Source organism: Ylistrum balloti, unplaced genomic scaffold, assembly GCF_031769215.1.
Source record: "Ylistrum balloti isolate Yb309-2 unplaced genomic scaffold, AGI_CSIRO_Ybal_v1 Utg370840, whole genome shotgun sequence".
In the NCBI taxonomy this organism is placed as follows: domain Eukaryota; kingdom Metazoa; phylum Mollusca; class Bivalvia; order Pectinida; family Pectinidae; genus Ylistrum; species Ylistrum balloti.
This window is the reverse complement of record NW_026782484.1, coordinates 2,134,845-2,156,208: the sequence shown is the minus strand read 5'-3', so window position 1 is coordinate 2,156,208 and position 21,364 is coordinate 2,134,845. Positions and strand designations below refer to the sequence as shown.

Genomic DNA, 21,364 nt, shown 5'->3' with positions numbered 1-21,364 from the left:
CAGTGCCGTGTGTTTAAATAAAACTTTGCAATCGTATCCTAAACCGTTTACAAATGACGTAATTCCTAAATAATACCTTTGCTATGTCACTAGAAAACAGACATATTGGACTTGTGTACTCTATATGAACTGCGTCCTGACATTGACTACTAAATGCTGATAACAATAAGTTTTAAAAAAAGACAAAAAGGGAAATCATAAAGATTATAGGAAAAGGTGGAAGAGAAGTTTATGGTCGATTTGTCGTATCATCATCTCACCATTAATATGTATCAATAACCAGTCAAGCATGCCATCACGTGACAAACGAGAACCAATAAGATTGTGTACATGCACATCTAACCAGAGAAGAAACCGGTTATTTTTCTTTGATCTCTATTTGCCCATTGCGATAATTCAAACGAGGAAGTATTCGTGTACTTTTCTATCACTGTACACGTACACGGACAGTTACACCGATCTATGTCGCAGTAGGCAAGGGCGGTTTTTTAATGTTTTTACGTGGTTGATTGTTTCTCTGTTATTAACTTTGGCCACGGTCGATGGTTTTATCTTGGTTATTACAATCTGTTTGTCACACCATTAAGCCGATTATGTAGATCTGTAAAATAACTTATCAATTTCCCATTTCTTCTTTAATAGTTCATGTTTAACCTGTAATGTGGTTTGTCATCAGTTGTATTAACCTTCTATAAGCTTTCTCATTAAAGGAGAGGTAGGATGGTTTCCAACGTTCCCACAATAATTCTATAGTGTTACATAAACTGTCAAGATTAAGATCTGGTGCCCTGTTGACATTATAGAGTGGAATGAAGCATTGGTATAGATGGACTATCACTTCTATCCTTGGTTTCCATACATCCTATTTGTTAATATGTGTTTTAAAAAATCAGCTTTTTATAGATATAAAGAAATAAAATCAGTTATTTTCATAATGTAGCTTTGATTGATCAGAAAATATCTTACTTTTAACATCCATGTTGCCATTGGCGGTATCTCCTTGACACGTGGACATGACGTAGGATTGTGGGTTAATGTTTCTGACGGTGTTGGGTAAAAGTCCCGGTACGTCTACCCCATCCCCTGTCCGATACCCCAGGGCCATGTCCCTCTGGGGTCTTGTTTCCAACATTCCATGAACGCCACTGACAAAAAGAGCTTCATACACAACCCCCGTCAGTGTCTGCAGTATAAAATCCCGGAAGGAGTAGTAAAATGACTCTAAAATATCGTTTTCAAAACTACAAGTCGTATTTACATTTTCGCACATAAAAGTTAAAAACAGTTGTGATACTTGAATTAAACACGACATATTTGTTATGGTTTTAGTTCGTAAAAGCGGCAGTAACCCACAAGTCGCTGAAAATGCATCATCACTAGTAAAATGATTATAACCACTTTCAGCTGAAGAATTACAAAGTGTATCTAACACGTAAGAACTACATCTATTTTGTAGTTGTGAATCTCTAAGTTGTATATCAGACACTCCAAGCAGAGTAGAGTTTAAAATATTTTTATATAATGCATTCATTTCCGTTTCGAGAAAACCTGTGCTTTGCCTTTTATTTAATAGCACAGTTTTATATTCTGTGTCGTTCATTTGGACCCACTCTCCAATAGATATATTTCTTAAGTTATCAGCACTGCTAAGATTTGCAGATAAAGTGGTAACACATGCGCTACTAAGGCATCCAAAGAATTTTAAAACGTCTGCATCAAGCCCAGTTTGCTTTGATGTTAAGGACCACAACGTGTTGTTAAGAACTTCCGGTATTTGGCTATAAATATAATTTTCCATGCCGTTTACTCTGTGAACGAGCTGGAGATGTCTTGCATTCAGAAGAGTGATCTGTAAAAGAGACAAACCTTGAGTTAAATGTTTATTGATTGTGTTAATGCCGTCAGTTTCCTAGAAATGTGGTCGTGATTCCACTTAGCATCAACTTAGGAACCGTTTAATACATCGCAGATAACACGATAAAGCAAACATAACGATGACATACCGAAGAGGACCAAGAATTCAACCTTTATCAAAAAAATTTTACAACGAAATTTTGCTGCTCAAATGTAAGAACCTTAAAATCCAAAACATATTTATTTTTCATTTTAATTTCATTCTTGAGTGCAGTACACACACGGATGACTGAAAAACCGAGTTTCCTGAGTTAAGCTGACTCTGTTTGAACCGTTTATGTTATCCGGTGGCATTAAGAGATCAAGTGACTGCTGAAGGTACGATACAGACATTGCGTATAAATCTGTCTTAACAGTTGAAACCACTAACCAAGCACAGTGTTAAGTAGCCAGGCATGTTGATACAGCCGCCAATTCTCGGCAGGGGTAATTTTCCTAGAATGACTACACAAATATTTCGACTCAAATATAATCGGTACACGTTCAGTTGGAATGAAACGTCATCATTTACTAACACCGCTGAATAAACAAGATGACAGCAAAAGCCTTAAGTGGCATGTTTGGGCAATTTTGTACACAAACTGCAACAGCTCTGGAGCCTGAAATTTCGGACCTCCCGGGTCGCATATATCATACAAGAGTCTTGAAGCACGTCATTGGGCGAATCCTAGGAAACCGGCATTTATTGAGACTTGTTCAATTATTTTTTATCACATTGTATATTTTGGAAGTGAAACAGGCGGAACTGCTTTCATCATATTCGGAGTTGTATGGTATAAAATAGTTCCAGTAGAATTGGAAAGGGAAAAGAAAGCATTGATAAAATAACTACGGCGGACTATTTAAAGTCTTCCCCGAATTACATCGCTTAAAACCACACAGGCTAAAAACAGGCTCAAATTTTATCTGTGGTCGAAACTTTGATAGGAATTATTTGTCAGGGATTAGGCCGATATTTGAGATTTTAAAAAACAAATTGTAGTATGATTAACATCTCACTGAAACTTATCAAGGAAATGTCTATTGAGTCAATTTCGGTAAAATACATAGATGACATGACAAAATATGTGATATCTCACCGGAAATGACATCAAAGTCCACTTATTTATTTTTCTATTGTCAGATCTCAGATTCGTCCGATGCATTTACTTCAAAATCCATGCAATCTCACATAAATCATAAATATAGAGGAACTCGTGAATAACGACTGACATTGTGTCGTTTGATGGCAAAAAAATCAGTTTGGATTAAAATGCTTCTTGAAAACGTGCGTGTCTATCTTTTAGATAAAGTACGATTTTTTTTTTCAAACGTAAATATAAAGATGAAAATGTCCCTTTTATGTTTGTAATAGTAAGATGCCGGACTGTTCATGTCATATATCTTTATCGCACACCACGAAATCTATTTGAACAAAATGCATTGCATGCCTATAATGATAAAAAGGTAACCATTAAATATGTGTACCGTCTCAATTGTCAACGGCTCGGTATGATGACATCACGCTATGTCTGTTATCATATAACATAGGAGAATCATTTGATGACGTGTCACGTGATAAATTCAAAGTTCGTACCGTATCAGTATCCAAACAAGAGACGCAGGCAGACCTTGTAGCAGCGACGTCAAAAACCTGACTGATGTTATTGCTGAAACTGACACGTGATCTTGAAAATAAAATGGCCGTCTTATGTCGATATTCCCGGTATATGTACGGGCCCTGCTGCGACAACTGCAAAAAAATAACGAAAAATGTAGTTAATCTATTTTGTTTAATTCAAAGTGAGTATAGAATTGAACACCATCCGGTTATAATCCGACCGAGACTGTTGCTTTTCAGATGTGTGTTTTTGTACAACCCATTGAAGCGTTCAGATATATCCACACGCTTTTGGAATAACTGACGGTGAATAACAAGCAAACCACTCAATGATATACCCAGCACAAACATACCAATATATAATTTCCAGGTTTTGTCCAATAAACTCCATACCTACAGCAGTATTCTCTGATCTAATCAATCATGATCGAAGAAAAAAACTCCTAATGGTATTTCGGTATAAATAGAAGATTCCGAAAATTGTTCGTGCTATTTTGGTAATAAGTTTTGACCTGCCATCTCCTTTAAACTCTAAATCAATTTGACAGAAACATACTGACCATTGGTTGTTGTCCGCCGTACAGGACTCCGGCCGGGTTAGTTACTACCCAGTAATACAATTTGTTGTAACGATTCCACTCACTCTCGGAAACCTGTAACAAAGAAATGTCAATTCTCAATCTATCAAACATCCATTCATCCCCCTGTCGACAGTAGTAAAAATACAGAAACATCTGTGTCGATAAAAACATATACTTTATTGTATTTTTTTCTTTCGTTTGTCTGCTTTTATTTATTTGTTGTTTTTTTCCCCTATTTTGAAACCTGTTTTCGGTACTTTTCGGTAATTAAGAATTCTCATTTATTTCTTCTGTGGAAGCTAGAATGATAAAACCAGTTTCTTGTACACTCTGTGACCTACATATAAACAGCGGTTGCTTCACTGACAATTAAGGGTTACCATCTAGAAAATAACAGTAACACAGTGCTAAGGTTTACAGGTCAGTTTCTCGTGTTTCAGGATTAATAAACATGGCCATTGATAATAGGATATTCCTAATTACATAGACATAATTTTCGTGATATACAATACAAGGGCTCCTATCTAAGCATTGTCCGCTCAGTCAAATCGTCGTTACAGAGACACAACAGTGTTAACCCAGGTATCATATCTTCGTTACAGCGATGTTGTATCTTTGTCCCAGTGACCATATCTTCGTTACAGTAATACTTCAGCATTGTCTTAGGAGCCATATCTTCGTTACAGTAATACTTCAGCGTTGTCTTGGGAGCCATATCTTCGTTACAGTAATACTTCAGCATTGTCTTAGGAGCCATATCTTCGATACAGTAATACTTCAGCGTTGTCTTAGGAGCCATATCTTCGTTACAGTAATACTTCAGCATTGTCTTAGGAGTCATATCTTCGATACAGTAATACTTCAGCATTGTCTTAGGAGCCATATCTTCGTTACAGTAATACTTCAGCATTGTCTTAGGAGCCATATCTTCGTTACAGCAATACTTCAGCATTATCCTAGGAGCCATATCTTCGTTACAGTAATACTTCAGCATTGTCTTAGGAGCCATATCTTCGTTACAGTAATACTTCAGCATTGTCTTAGGAGCCATATCTTCGTTACATTTATACTGTAGACTTCTCCAAGTAGCCAATACAGCAATATCGTATCTTTGTCCCAGTAGTCATATCTCAGTTACAGATTTAATGAACCACGACCATTTTAACGGCATATTACTCAGTGGTAAAGAGAAGTATGTAAAACAACCAACATTAATTCTTTGTAATAAAATGTTACATTGTAATATTTTGTAACTGACCAGAAGGTCGACAAATTGTTAAATATACAATGATATCTACATGTTTACTATACAAACTGCCATAATCATTCCTCAGCAATTTTCTCCATGTCAATATTTCAATGTATTTTCTGACATTTTACAGTACATTACTTTCTTAATTGGGAGACGAACGGTAACTAATATACATAATGTATATTTCCACTGACATTTTCTGTTAATGTCTCTTGAGAGCTATAAGTTGGCCTTCCGTCAGAAATGCTTAGACAGATGTTTTAAAGACCTATTATATTTAGCTGTCCAGATGGGTGACGCCGTATATCAGCGCTGTTGGTTAACCAGCTTCAATGAGATATCTAGTACCAACCACACCCTGGGAATAAAACATATAAAAAATCGTAGTTAAATGATACTGTAAGGACGATCTTCTATATAGGTTATGTTAGGTACAAAAACAGATTTGGATTTCAGACGTTATTTAATATATAATCCTAACATTCAGGACAAATTGCAATTTTAGAAAAAAAAATACAATTAATTTAGCGACAGTATAAAATAAAGAATGTATTAGTTGGTTTGTTTTCTTTATACATATGTGAAAGGAAGCTTGACGTACATTGAGTAGACTTTGAAGGTAATGAAGCCATTGTCAGGATCAGTTGGTTCAGGGTTTAAGCACTGCTGTTTTATTGCTGTCTAACTTTATCCTTTGATTAATCAGTCTTTTATCAAACAGTAAGGAGGCCGGTATCTCGGAAATCATCTACATATAGTTTAATGGGAAATGATGACTATGTCGTGGTAAGGTATTGAGACCAGGGTATGTTGTATAAGCTAGACATAATTGACAATTGATTAACTCATTAGACTTTGCCTTATGAAATATACTATCTCTGTCTTCCTGTATGTTTGAAGGCAAATATTGTATATGGGTACTTCCTGTAATCAACTAAAGACACAGGTAACGTTGGTAACCTATTTAGATAAACAGGGTTAAAACAATCTCAAAGCGGGAAGTTTATTGTCTAATTAGACAAGCATTTCACCTTTGTTCATGTTTCCTTGTAAACAATTTACTTCTGTTGGACATCAATTTCCTTTCTATTAGACATTGGACATAGATTTCCTTTCTGTTGTAAATATATTTACTTTCTGTTGTAAATAGATTTCCTTTCTGTTGGACATAGATTCCTTTCTGTTGGACATAGATTCCTTTCTGTTTGTCAATAACATGTGTTTATTTGAAAAATAGGACTTTAGAAACCACAGAAAAAACTAGATGGATTCTCGATAAAAACTGTATTCTTAAGTACGCGAATCCTATCGAACAGGGTTAAAATGTCTTGCAATATACATTGTATGATCGGATTCGTATCGATCACAGTATCTTATTAGTGTTAATAGTATTGTATTGATTATAAATCAATATGAATGAGTTACTGGTATGTATATCCTATTTCAGCTCTTCCTCCATACAAACAGTACAGTTTTAAATATTGGTATTACTGAATACATACAAAACACTCCGCGATACTTTTTATACTCATCTCTCGACACCTGAATAATTTATCACAAAAAAAATTATAGATAAATGAATGAATTAATGACTTCATTGATATAGATTCTACTGATTTCATCTTTAAAATAATTCCTGATTTATATTCCAAAGTGAAGGAAATATATCTATATACTAATGCGAGTATATTCTACATTTCATGACAATTAAAATATGTGGCTATGAATCTTAAACAGTGTTAAGTTGTAAGCAACAAATATTATAATTCTACATGATAACAGTCGAGGAGTTTGATAATTGATGTTTAACAAAACAATATATCATGAGATGTATAGATCTCTACAAGTATCTGTTTCGTTGTCAGGGATATCTAAACCTGAGTGTAAGAGTTTGGTTGATCAGTAGCACTGGGCTTGCATATCATTCAATCAATCATGTGCTAGATATTATAAACATTAATCTATATAAACCCCAATAGTATACCAATAAGTGATATGACCATAAAAACCTTGGGCATTGGTTGCCTAATGGTCAACTCACTCTAGTATATTAATTAGAAAGGCAATAACAGAAATATTTCGCTTATCTAATAGATTACCAGTGGTAAAAATCACACACAATTAAAATGGCCAACTTCACTATTCTACCGCTACCACAGAGCACACACTCTATCCCATGCTTGTTCTGTAAATCTGTGTTATAACAACTTCCATTAAAAACAATATATACAGTAATTTTCATATCAATGTTGCTCCTGTATCAACATTCGTCTCACTTCAATGCAATGTGAGAATTTTACATCTCATTACCACAGAGACAAACTGGCGTATCTTTAGTGTAATCTTTATATAGGGCATAGTTAAGCTGACCAGCACCATTTCTCTGTTTACTAATTAATATATTACTTTTCTTTTTACCCCTATATTTAAATACATGTGTTTATGTTTCCCTCTCTTCTCTGTCCCTACAACTTTTTTTTTTTTTTTTTTTTGTGATTCCTTTTTAAGAGATAATAATGTTTTTATTCATAATTTTACTATTCACTTCAAGGACCATTGGCATAAACTGTAGTTCTAACCCTGGGGATATTTAAAAGTCTAGGGTGCCTACTATTCTCCTCTGTCTTTAAGATGTAAGATTTTACAAATTCATAGAGATAAATAAATGTTTGGATTAATTTAATGTACTATCATGTTATATGAATATATATCATGTTCTGTTTTGTATAAATTTCTCCATATTACCTCTTTTTAATACGACCAGTTTCTTTTTTTGGACCAATACATCAACCATGTCTAATTCCAAAAGATCTCTGTCAAGATTTGTACGGTCATCCCATATACGTCGTGATAGAATCAAACTCCAATATATATCCTTAAAGTGTGGCATATAATATTACAATTAATACTATGCCTTATTACATGTTTTATATAGTTAATGTTATCTGTCTAGTCTCCTTGTTCATTTATATATAGTCCCAGCTGTTTATGACAGGTACAAATGTAACATTCTCAATACAATATTATCAAGTACCAAGTTTAGATGTAGCTTGTCTGCATTTACTTTTTGAAATACTACGAGGGATTCAGTTTTGTCTAGATTTAGAAACATTCACAATTTGTCCTATGTAAATCTTCATGGAGACGAATACATGATTGTTATTATGTCAATAACACATTTCAAGGTGTCGTCTTCATATAACTTTATATTACACCTTACTACTCATAACAAATCATTTAACATATAAAAAGCAATTTCAATAGTTTGACTGTACTTTATCTAATTCTCTGAAATTGAAAAAAATGCTATTCGTTTGTGCGTCTTTTGAAAAATCATTAATGTATTTTTCAATTTGTCTATCATTTTATTTCTAATTTCATATTTTGCCAATTTATACATCAATCCTTTATACTAGATCATAGTCAAAGCTTAACTTATATCGCAAAAGATAACCTTACTTAATTACTGTTATCTAGTTGTCTAACAATAGTATTATGTAGCTGTATTAATGGAAAGCCTTTGGTTTAAAAGCCTGAATGATTTTTTTTGAGGTTCGCATATACTATGCAGTGAACTACACGACAATTATTCCAACATAATTACAACATTGTACAGCATATTGTCAGATTGTTTCTTGATAATATATTATTTGTAGATAGACAGTTATACATGTAAATTAATATGATTTTTCTTATATTTTGACCAAAATAGGTGTAATATGGATTGGTCTATATTTAGATTGATCACATTTCTACGCGTGCAATTCGATGACATTGACTCAGGATTTACTGAATAAAATCAATCAGGGTTTAACAATTTGTTATGATACACTCTTCACAAATTTAGGAGAAATATCATCTGCACTCGCTGACCTTTTCGTATCTTCTAATTAGAGCTGATCATTTTTTTATATCCAGTTCTTTAAGACTTGTGTTGATGAAAGTAGATTGTGGGAAATCGGTTTATCTTGATACATCATCACCTATTGAAATCGTAGAAAAACAACTATAAAGTAGCTCAGTTGTTTTCTACAGAATCAATAATGGTATTGCCGTTCACTTTCAAAAGTCAATTAACATGGTTTTTACTATGCATTTTTGCGCCAATTACCTTTTGGAATCGCCAATTACCTTTTGGAATGGTTTGGTCTGATCCTGATTTTTGTTCCAAACATATTTGTTTGTTTGTTTTTTTGTTTTTGTTTTTGTTTTTTTTTTTTTATTATTTCTTCCTGACTAGTGAAATGGTGGTAACGTCTAAATGTACTAGGTGATATTTCTGTATTGTTTGGCTTTTGTGTGTTGCATATTTCTTTTCATAATCTTAAGTCTAATGTCATTGATGATTGAACAAAAGACAAACAACTGAGAAACACATTTTAACGAAATTTAGAATTAGATACAGTAGTACCAAATAACCTGTTTCGATCTTATCTTCTGGGAGTCGTCAGTGATACTAAAGGCTTAATTTTAGAAACCCAGGAGGTGATTGAGAAAAATCTCAAAATGATAAAATGTCAACATATAACTGGGGTGGTGCATAATCCCCATAATTCCATAAATCATCATTGAAGGCGATTTACATATGTAAGATAATTTCATGTCTATGTGTATATTCTGACTCGTGCCACTATTTAAACCAATGTCTACTACTCTGTCTTACAGTAACAGTTTTAACGGGTACAAAGTTCTCCACACATTCCTTTAAATCTGTATAAAACACTCATCCATAATTTCAATGTCTAATTGTGATAGCGTATCTTTACAGTTTATATATGAAAGGTATTCATATCATTCCATATGTCTTTTTTTCTGGATCAATGTGTTTGTTACCGGTTGATGGCCCTAATGACATTTTATGTGTATTTTATTGTGCTCAGATAATAATAATAATTTTATATATTTTTGGTTCAGAGTTTGATGTTATTTCAGCTCAAACATTTTTACTCTATTACTTTTTCCTGTTCCTTTCTATATAAATGCCGGTAAAATGTCGTTATTAACACTTATAACTTACAAAAATACAAGTAATTAATATACAAATGTCGTAATTACTACATTGATAACTTACAAAGTTACAAGTAATTACTATACAAATGTCGTAATTACTACAATGATAACTTACAAAGTTACAAGTAATTACTATACAAATGTTTAATTACTACACTGATAACTTACAAAGTTACAAGTAATTACTATACAAATGTTGTAATTACTACATTGATAACTTACAAAGTTACAAGTAATCAATATGCAAATGTCGTAATTACTACACTTATAACTTACAAAATTACAAGTAATTACTATACAAATGTTTAATTACTACACTGATAACTTACAAAGTTACAAGTAATTACTATACAAATGTCGTAATTACTACACTGATAACTTACAAAGTTACAAGTAATTACTATACAAATGTTGTAATTACTACACTGATAACTTACAAAATTACAAGTAATTACTATACAAATGTTTAATTACTACACTGATAACTTACAAAGTTACAAGTAATTACTGTACAAATGTTGTAATTACTACAAATGTTTAATTACTACACTGATAACAAGTAATTACTTATGATGTTACAAGTAATTACAAAATTACAAGTACAAATGTTGTAATTACTACACTTATAACTTATGAAGTTACAAGTAATTACTACATAAATATCGTAATTAATACAAAATTACTATTTCTTACTACATATATATTCTACTTTGGTAACATGAACTGAATTGCTGTATAGATCTTGGTCACACAGTATTTGGCTTTACTGTATCTAAAACTAATTTTGTTTTAAAAGGTGCTCTATTCACTTGTGTATCTTTTTGTACAACCTATTAGAACAAATATTCCCTGTTCTTAAAATGATTTGCATATGGTCCAGACTGGCAAGAATTTATACGATGTTATTGTCAGTTATTAAGGAACACAAAACATTTTTCTGGTTTTTAAACCTGTGGAACAGATTACGTAAGCACTAGACGTTGATACCTAAATAAAGTATTGTGTGCCATCCTTTAGTGTTATTATTTATATAATATAGATCGGTAGGTACTCACCATTTTATTATACACCTATATATCTGCTGTCAAAGGATTTAGTAACGTTTTAAAGGGTTATTTTCATCCGGCTGATATTTATATGCGGATCATACCAAACATAGCATTGTTATACTTAGGGGATAAAATGCTTGTTTTATTATATACTGGAGATGAGATCATCAATTTTTATTTTAACATAAGACATCAAGTGGCTTTATTTTATTGTGATATTATTAACTGTTCTTGATTTCTGGATCGCACTCTCCACTTCACATTTCGATGAGACATTTGAGAATGTTGTTGAAATAAAATTCTCCAATCTCGTTGTCGATTACCGGCCGCAATCGTAAAGATGGCCGTCATCTTTGGGCTAGCGTCAAAATCATGTGTATATCGGGGGCAAGATCATGAAAATCCCCCATTGAAAAAATGCGTTACATAACAGTTATTTTAGAATCTAGTTTAATACATGGGCCATAGGTGAGTAAACATGATGGACCGATTTTTCTGCTTTAAACTTAATCTATTGCAATGGTTAAGAAAGTGAATTGTTCACACACATTTTAGCCCAACGTTTCTCGACGATAATATTTAGAATCCACATAATAGTGATAACTATGAGTCTTATCTATATGTACTAGGAGCGATAATTTTTTTCTTGGGGCAACATAACAGCGATAGTCATGCCACAAATCCGATACGATTTGTAATTTGTGTCCATTCTTACTAAATATTAATGTAAATCTTACCTTCATCTGCTTATTCAAAAACATTGTTGAGTTTATATCTATCAAAAATGTCTGTTTCCAAAAAAAACAGCAACACAGATCGACATTGCCATTTCCTATGTTATCATATAACATAAAAACGCACTTGATTTTATGTCGAATGAATGTAACATTTCAGCAAAATAGTTTTTAAATAACCACATTGAGTAGAAAGTTACAAAATAGCTGTTTGATTGGACATTATATTTACAGAGAGAAAGGTATTGTTTCACAATCCATCAAACATCTGATCTAAAATCGGTAACTTCACCTAGGAGAGCCGATATAAAACTGGTGATCTGATATCTATATATTTTTACTCTTCCATCGATAAAATGAACAGAATTATTTTTATTGCGCTACATATATCCGAAGTTCTAAAAAGGTCGTTCAAAAATAGCTATAAGTAATCTGTTCCCGCGACAATCAGTTTCAAATACATTTTTTTATTGTTTTCTCCTATAAAGGGAATATCTGTGGACAGATATACATAACCAAGAATTCTGACATTACACGCAGTAGATGGATCAGTGTATTTATGACTGTTTAAAACTTGAGTTATTCCACTTCACGTGAGGATAGTTATGATTCCTTTGTGTCGAAAGCTATATACATCCATCAACATGATTAATATACAATCGACACTATTTAACTGGTGTCACATGTCCTTTCCTAGGGATTTTCGATTGTGATTTCAATTAGAGAACATTACAAATTTATAGCTGGTTGGTAGGATGGGTTGTTTAGTGTTTGTATGTAAGGTACCCTTGCACGACCAGTTCATTTCTAAAATTCATGCCCCGATCATAATCAGACTTATATCACGTTTGAGCGCAGAGTGATCAAACACGTAGGTAACACTGATGGCTTATAGAGATAGCCACCCGACAAATGTAAGTAAAGGATTGTAAAGGTCGGTCTATGTAAGACAATGTGTAAACAATGTAGCTTTAAAAATCAAACGTCAGACATTAATCTTTCATTAGGGTTTCGTAGCCTCCTGAACTGTGGAACAAATCGCGTTCAATTATTCATAGACAGGGATGGAGGCAACAATACCATGTAAAAATCAGTGACAGAGATCCGTGATGTGGAGACAAAACGTGTCAGCTTATATACAACATCGGACAATAGACGTGTCGCGAGTCTTTCCCATAAAACCAAGCGCGTTCCGTGTATCTACTAATGGAGACTAGGTCACGGTGCTTGTCTGTCAGAATGATGTAGATGGTTTTGTGTCCATGTTTCAACTACATAGTACAGAAGGCTACATCACGATGCTGGTCCTAATGTAGACAATTGTGTCCATGCTTTGGCTAAATTTGTCCGTTGGCGCTAATTGTTCATGAATGAATTACTTAAATGGAATTGTGTTACTTCGAACATCCATGATGCTGTGTGCGCTTATTTGTCGATAATCTGTATAAGGAAAGCTCGGGTGTTAAAAACTGGTTGATTGGACACGTCCATCGTTCAATAAATAAAATAATCCTGGCTAGACAGCAATAAAAGGCCGAACTGCATCGTGTTCAGATACGGATCTGCCAGTTAACACAAGAGTCCTGGTTAAAATGACTAAGAAATACTATAGAAGGTGTAATAGAATTGAAATACCAAAGGTCTCTCCCCATCAACATCGAATTGAAAAACCGAAGATAAATCCCCATCAACATCGGATAAAATATACCAAAGGTTACTTCCCACCAATATTGAATTGTAATACCAAAATTTTCTTCCCATCAGCATTGTATTGAAATACTAAAAGTTGCTTCCGGTCAACATTGAAATGAAATACCAAAGGTTACTTCCCACCAATATTGAATTGTAATACCAAAATTTTCTTCCCATCAGCATTGTATTGAAATACTTAAAGTTTCTTCCGGTCAACATTGAAATGAAATACCAAAGGTTACTTCCCACCAATATTGAATTGTAATACCAAAATTTTCTTCCCATCAGCATTGTATTGAAATACTAAAAGTTGCTTCCGGTCAACATTGAAATGAAATACCAAAGGTTACTTCCCACCAATATTGAATTGTAATACCAAAATTTTCTTCCCATCAGCATTGTATTGAAATACTAAAAGTGGTAACATTGAAATGAAATACCAAAGGTTACTTCCCACCAATATTGAATTGTAATACCAAAATTTTCTTCCCATCAGCATTGTATTGAAATACTCTTCCGGTCAACATTGAAATGAAATACCAAAGGTTACTTCCCACCAATATTGAATTGTATCCATTTTCTTCCCATCAGTTTATTGAAATACTGTTGCTTCCGTATCATATGTTTATCTGTAAGTAAATACCGAATGTAGTAACAAGCAGTATCATATGTTTATCTGTAAGTAAATACAGAATGTGAGTTAACAAGCAGTATCATATGTTTATCTGTAAGTAAATACCGAATGAGATTAACCAGGCAGTATCATATGTTTATCTGTAAGTAAATACCGAATGTGAGTTAACAAGCAGTATCATATATTTATCTGTAAGTAAATACAGAGTGTGAGTTAACAAGCAGTATCATATGTTTATCTGTAAGTAAATACAGAATGTGAGTTAACAAGCAGTATCATATGTTTATCTGTAAGTAAATACCGTGTGATTAACGTATCATATGTTTATCTGTAAGTAAATACCGAATGTGAGTTAAAAAGCAGTATCATATATATATCTGTAAGTAAATACAGTGTGTGAGTTAACAAGCAGTATCATATGTTTATCTGTAAGTAAATACCGAATGTAGTAACAAGCAGTATCATATGTTTATCTGTAAGTAAATACCGAATGTGAGTTAACAAGCAGTATCATATGTTTATCTGTAAGTAAATACCGAATGTGAGTTAACAAGCAGTATCATATGTTTATCTGTAAGTAAATACCGAATGTAGTAACAAGCAGTATCATATGTTTATCTGTAAGTAAATACCGAATGTGAGTTAACAAGCAGTATCATAAGTTTATCTGTAAGTAAATACCGAATGTGAGTTAACAAGCAGTATCCTATGTATTATCTGTAAGTAAATACCGAATGTGATCATATGTTTACTGTAAGTGAGTTAACAGTATCATATACCGAATGTAGTTAACAAGCAGTATCATATGTTTATCTGTAAGTAAATACCGAATGTGAGTTAACAAGCAGTATCATATGTTTATCTGTAAGTAAATACCGAATGTGAGTTAACAAGCAGTATCATATGTTTATCTGTAAGTAAATACCGAATGTGAGTTAACAAGCAGTATCATATGTTTATCTGTAAGTAAATACCGAATGTGAGTTAACAAGCAGTATCATATGTTTATCTGTAAGTAAATACCGAATGTGAGTTAACAAGCAGTATCATTTTATCTGTAAGTAAATACCGAATGTGAGTTAAAAAGCAGTATCATATGTTTATCTGTAAGTAAATACCGAATGTGAGTTAACAAGCAGTATCATATGTTTATCTGTAAGTAAATACCGAATGTGAGTTAACAAGCAGTATCATATGTTTATCTGTAAGTAAATACCGAATGTGAGTTAACAAGCAGTATCATATGTTTATCTGTAAGTAAATACCGAATGTGAGTTAACAAGCAGTATCATATGTTTATCTGTAAGTAAATAAAGAGTGTGAGTTAACAAGCAGTATCATATGTTTATCTGTAAGAAATACCGAATGTGAGTTAACAAGTAGTAGCATATGTTTATCTGTAAGTAAATACCGAATGTAGTAACAAGCAGTATCATATGTTTATCTGTAAGTAAATACCGAATGTTAACAAGTGCAGTATCATACAAGCAGTATCATATGTTTATCTGTAAGTAAATACCGAATGTGAGTTAACAAGCAGTATCATATGTTTATCTGTAAGTAAATACCGAATGTGAGTATCATATCATATTTATACTGTAAGTAAATACCGAATGTGAGTTAACAAGCAGTATCATATGTTTATCTGTAAGTAAATACCGAATGTGAATAAAGCCCTTAATATCAATAAAGAAAATACCAGATAGAGCCCTCAATATCAATAAAGAAAATACCACATAGAGCCCTCAATATCAATAAATAAAATACCACATAGAGCCCTCAATATCAATAAAGACAATACCAGATAGAGCCCTCAATATCAATAAAGAAAATACCAGATAGAGCCCTCAATATCAATAAAGAAAATACCACATAGAGCCCTCAATATCAATAAAGAAAATACCACATAGAGCCCTCAATATCAATAAAGAAAATACCACATAGAGCCCTCAATATCAATAAAGAAAATACCACATAGAGCCCTCGATATAAATAAAGACAATACCAGATAGAGCCCTCAATATCAATAAAGAAAATACCAGATAGAGCCCTCGATATCAATAAAGAAAATACCAGATAGAGCCCTCAATATCAATAAAGAAAATACCAGATAGAGCCCTCAATATCAATAAATAAAATACCACATAGAGCCCTCAATATCAATAAATAAAATACCACATAGAGCCCTCAATATCAATAAAGAAAATACCAGTGGAGCCCTCAATATCAATAAATAAAATACCACATAGAGCCCTCAATATCAATAAAGAAAATACCACATAGAGCCCTCAATATCAATAAAGAAAATACCAGATAGAGCCCTCAATATCAATAAAGAAAATACCAGATAGAGCCCTCAATATCAATAAAGAAAATACCACATAGAGCCCTCGATATCAATAAAGACAATACCAGATAGAGCCCTCAATATCAATAAAGAAAATACCAGATAGAGCCCTCAATATCAATAAAGAAAATACCAGATAGAGCCCTCAATATCAATAAATAAAATACCACATAGAGCCCTCAATATCAATAAAGAAAATACCAGATAGAGCCCTCAATATCAATAAAGAAAATACCACATAGAGCCCTCAATATCAATAAAGAAAATACCAGATAGAGCCCTCAATATCAATAAAGAAAATACCAGATAGAGCCCTCAATATCAATAAATAAAATACCACATAGAGCCCTCAATATCAATAAATAAAATACCACATAGAGCCCTCGATATCAATAAAGAAAATACCAGATAGAGCCCTCGATATCAATAAAGAAAATACCACATAGAGCCCTCAATATCAATAAAGAAAATACCAGATAGAGCCCTCAATATCAATAAAGAAAATACCAGATAGAGCATATCAATAAAGAAAATACCACATAGAGCCCTCAATATCAATAAAGAAAATACCAGATAGAGCCCTCAATATCAATAAAGAAAATACCAGATAGAGCCCTCAATATCAATAAAGAAAATACCAGATAGAGCCCTCAATATCAATAAAGAAAATACCAGATAGAGCCCTCAATATCAATAAAGAAAATACCAGATAGAGCCCTCAATATCAATAAAGAAAATACCAGATAGAGCCCTCAATATCAATAAAGAAAATACCACATAGAGCCCTCAATATCAATAAAGAAAATACCAGATAGAGCCCTCAATATCAATAAATAAAATACCAGATAGAGCCCTCAATATCAATAAAGAAAATACCAGATAGAGCCCTCGATATCAATAAAGAAAATACCAGATAGAGCCCTCAATATCAATAAAGAAAATACCACATAGAGCCCTCGATATCAATAAATAAAATACCAGATAGAGCCCTCAATATCAATAAATAAAATACCAGATAGAGCCCTCAATATCAATAAAGAAAATACCACATAGAGCCCTCAATATCAATAAAGAAAATACCAGGTCGAGCTCTTAATAGCAATAAAGAAAATACCAGATATACTAGATTTCATTAAATAATATGCCATTTAGAGTACTTATTATTAATAAATAAAATACCATAAAGAGTACACGATATCATTAAATAATATATGGTATAGAGTACTCAATACTCAGTAGACTGACCAGGCCCCCCCTCTCTCTCTCTCTCTCTCTCTTCTCTCTCGTCTCTCTCTCTCTCTTTTCTCTCTCTCTCTCTCTCTCTCTCTCTCTCTCTCTTTAAAAATTTGGCACATTCATATATCGTCTGTTACGATTATCTTGAACCTTGAAATGAACCCTTATCTTTTAAGTTTGTTTCTAATAAGAAATGCACATATACTGAGATCAATGAGAATATATACCTACCCATTCATCAAATAATTCGTGTTCCTTACTGGTCACACATTGCTCTTCAATGACACGATTTTGGGCGAAGTCTGGAAACTGGAGTCCAATAATGAGGCCAACCGCCAAAATAATGAGAGCCACAATAAAAATCCCCGCCCCGAGGATAACTGTCGAAAAATCTAGAGCCGGGGGGCGGGGTTCCGGCTCGGGATACTTCTCGTTCCACGTGGCCCTCGTCATAGCCAGATCTCACGGGTGTACAACCATGCTAAGCTGTCCACCCCTAGAGCAGGTCACCATCTAACACTGACGCTAAAGTCATCACAGCTCGTTATACATGTGGCGGAGTTCATTGCTGGGGTTCCAGGCATTCATAGCTAAATAGGATTGATTGTAACGGTGTTGACCATATGCTATCGGTTGTATCTGATGCTGTATGTAGATGTGTGAGACAGGTTGATAGAAGTCTACGGTAATGAATGTCTCTAATGAACATTAATTACGCGCCTAAAGAAGAAAGAAATAGACCAATTTCCTGATTACTGTCGACACTCCACGCCCCAAGTTACAGATCACATATATAATATCGACCCTTTACCCGGTATGATGTTGACAGGCAGGGAGGATGGTCCGACCAGCTCGCATGATCCAGGTATTGTAACTGCCGTTACCCCCGTAAAAATACCCTTACCACAGACAACAAAATATACTAACATTTAAATTTGTTGCTGTTAAAATTCAGAAATCTCCTGTCATCCCTAATCGTGTAGAATACGTGTACATGTACTGATATTGTGACCCAGTAACCAAGTTTTAATACATGTACTGATACTGTAACCCTGTAACCAAGTTTTAATACATGTACTGATACTGTATCCCTGTAATAGTGGAATACATGTACTGATACTGTATCCCTGTAACAGTGGAATACATGTACTGATACTGTAACCCTGTACCAAGTTTTAATACATGTACTGATACTGTATCCCTGTAATAGTGGAATACATGTACTAATACTGTATCCCTGTAACAGTGGAATACATGTACTGATACTGTAACCCTGTAACAGTGGAATACATGTACTGATTCTGTAACCCTGTAACAGTGGAATACATGTACTGATACTGTATCCCTGTAACATTGGAATACATACGCTGATACTGTATCCCTGTAACAGTGGAATACATGTACTGGTACTGTATCCCTGTAACATTGGAATACATGTACTGATACTGTAACCCTGTAACAGTGGAATACATGTACTGATACTGTATCCCTGTAATAGTGGAATACATGTACTAATACTGTATCCCTGTAACAGTGGAATACATGTACTGATACTGTAACCCTGTAACAGTGGAATACATGTACTGATTCTGTAACCCTGTAACAGTGGAATACATGTACTGATACTGTATCCCTGTAACATTGGAATACATACGCTGATACTGTATCCCTGTAACAGTGGAATACATGTACTGGTACTGTATCCCTGTAACATTGGAATACATACACTGATACTGTATCCCTGTAACAGTGGAATACATGTACTGATACTGTATCCCTGTAACAGTGGAATACATACGCTGATATTGTATTCCAGTGACGAAGTGAAATTAATGAAATATGATATCCGATATGTCTACATGATAACGGGAAGTTACTATATTACAAATAAATTACTACACCAAAAGTGTCGTGTTTGTCTGGGGTTTAACGTCCCCAAAGCGAAAGCGACAATGTGAAAACAGAACAAAATGATGAATCCGAATTCTGTCATCAATTAGTAAATTGTAATTATAGATTGTCGGATTACGAGTACAGGATTTATACAATAGCGATAGACTTGCTCGTGTAAGGTAGGGCATTTACAATACCGTTAAGCTAGCTTGTGTAGAAGTGACTGTTATGATACCGGTAAGCTAGCTTGTGTAGATGTGACTGTTACGATACGGTAAGCTGGCTTGTGTAGATGTGACTGTTACGATACCTGTAAGCTAGCTTGTGTAGATGTGACTGTTACGATACCGGTAAGCTAGCTTGTGTAGATGTGACGATACCGGTAAGCTAGCTTGTGTAGATGTGACTGTTACGATACCTGTAAGCTAGCTTGTGTAGAGGTGACTGTTACGATACGGTAAGAGGTAACCGGAGTACCCGGAGAAAGCCCGTGTGGTCGTTTAGGTAACCCTTCCCTTTTAACGTCCTTTCCGGGAATCGAACCCCGGACGGCAAAGTGAAAGGTGATTGCGTACCAATGCGCCAACCGCCACTCGACCACCACTGTGAAGATGTGTTTGCCACGCTACCGGTAACATAATTTGTTACGGTTACCGGTAAGATAACCTTTGTAGATAGCCATTGAAACGGTTACCGATTACCTGTAAGATAACTTGTGTAGATAGCCATTGTTACAGTTACCGGTAAGATAACTTGTGCAGATAGCCATTGTTACGGTTACCGGTAAGATAACTTGTGCAGATAGCCATTGTTACGGTTACCGGTAAGATACCTTGTGCAGATAGCCATTGTTACAGTTATCAGTTAGATAACTTGTGTAGATAGCCATTGTTACAGTTACCGGTAAGATAACTTGTGTAGATAGCCATTGTTACGGTTACCGGTAAGATAACTTGTGTAGACAGCCATTGTTACGGTTACCGGTTACCAGTAAGATAACTTATGTAGACAGCTATTGTTACGGTTACCGGTTACCTGTAAGATAACTTGTGTAGTTAGCCATTGTTACGGTCACCGGTAAGATAACTCGTGTAAATAGCCATTGTAACGGTTACCAGTCAGATAACTTGTGTAGATAGCCATTGTTACGGTTACCGGTTACCTGTAAGATAACTTGTGTAGATAGCCATTGTTACGGTCACCGGTAAGATAACTTGTGTAGATAGCCATTGTTACGGTCACCGGTCAGATAACTTGTGTAGATAGCCATTGTTACAGTTACCGGTAAGATAACTTGTGTAGATAGCCATTGTTACAGTTACCGGTAAGATAACTTGTGTAGATAGCCATTGTTACAGTTACCGGTAAGATAACTTGTGCAGATAGCCATTGTTACGAATACCGGTAAGATAGCTTATGTAG

General features: G+C 34.1%; 1 protein-coding gene across 1 annotated transcript in view; it reads right to left on the bottom strand.

Moving 5' to 3' along the window:
• The window catches only part of LOC132558931 (uncharacterized), a 32,893-nt gene extending 14,391 nt beyond the window's left edge, over positions 1-18,502 (bottom strand). Inside the window, exons 1-4 of the mRNA XM_060223550.1 lie at positions 18,281-18,502; positions 4,075-4,167; positions 3,491-3,646; positions 967-1,849 (exon numbers count right to left, since the gene is read on the bottom strand). Coding sequence (XP_060079533.1) covers positions 967-1,849; positions 3,491-3,646; positions 4,075-4,167; positions 18,281-18,502 — 1,354 coding nt within the window. The remainder of the gene's footprint in view (positions 1-966; positions 1,850-3,490; positions 3,647-4,074; positions 4,168-18,280) is intronic.
• Between the last annotated feature and the right edge of the window lie 2,862 nt (positions 18,503-21,364).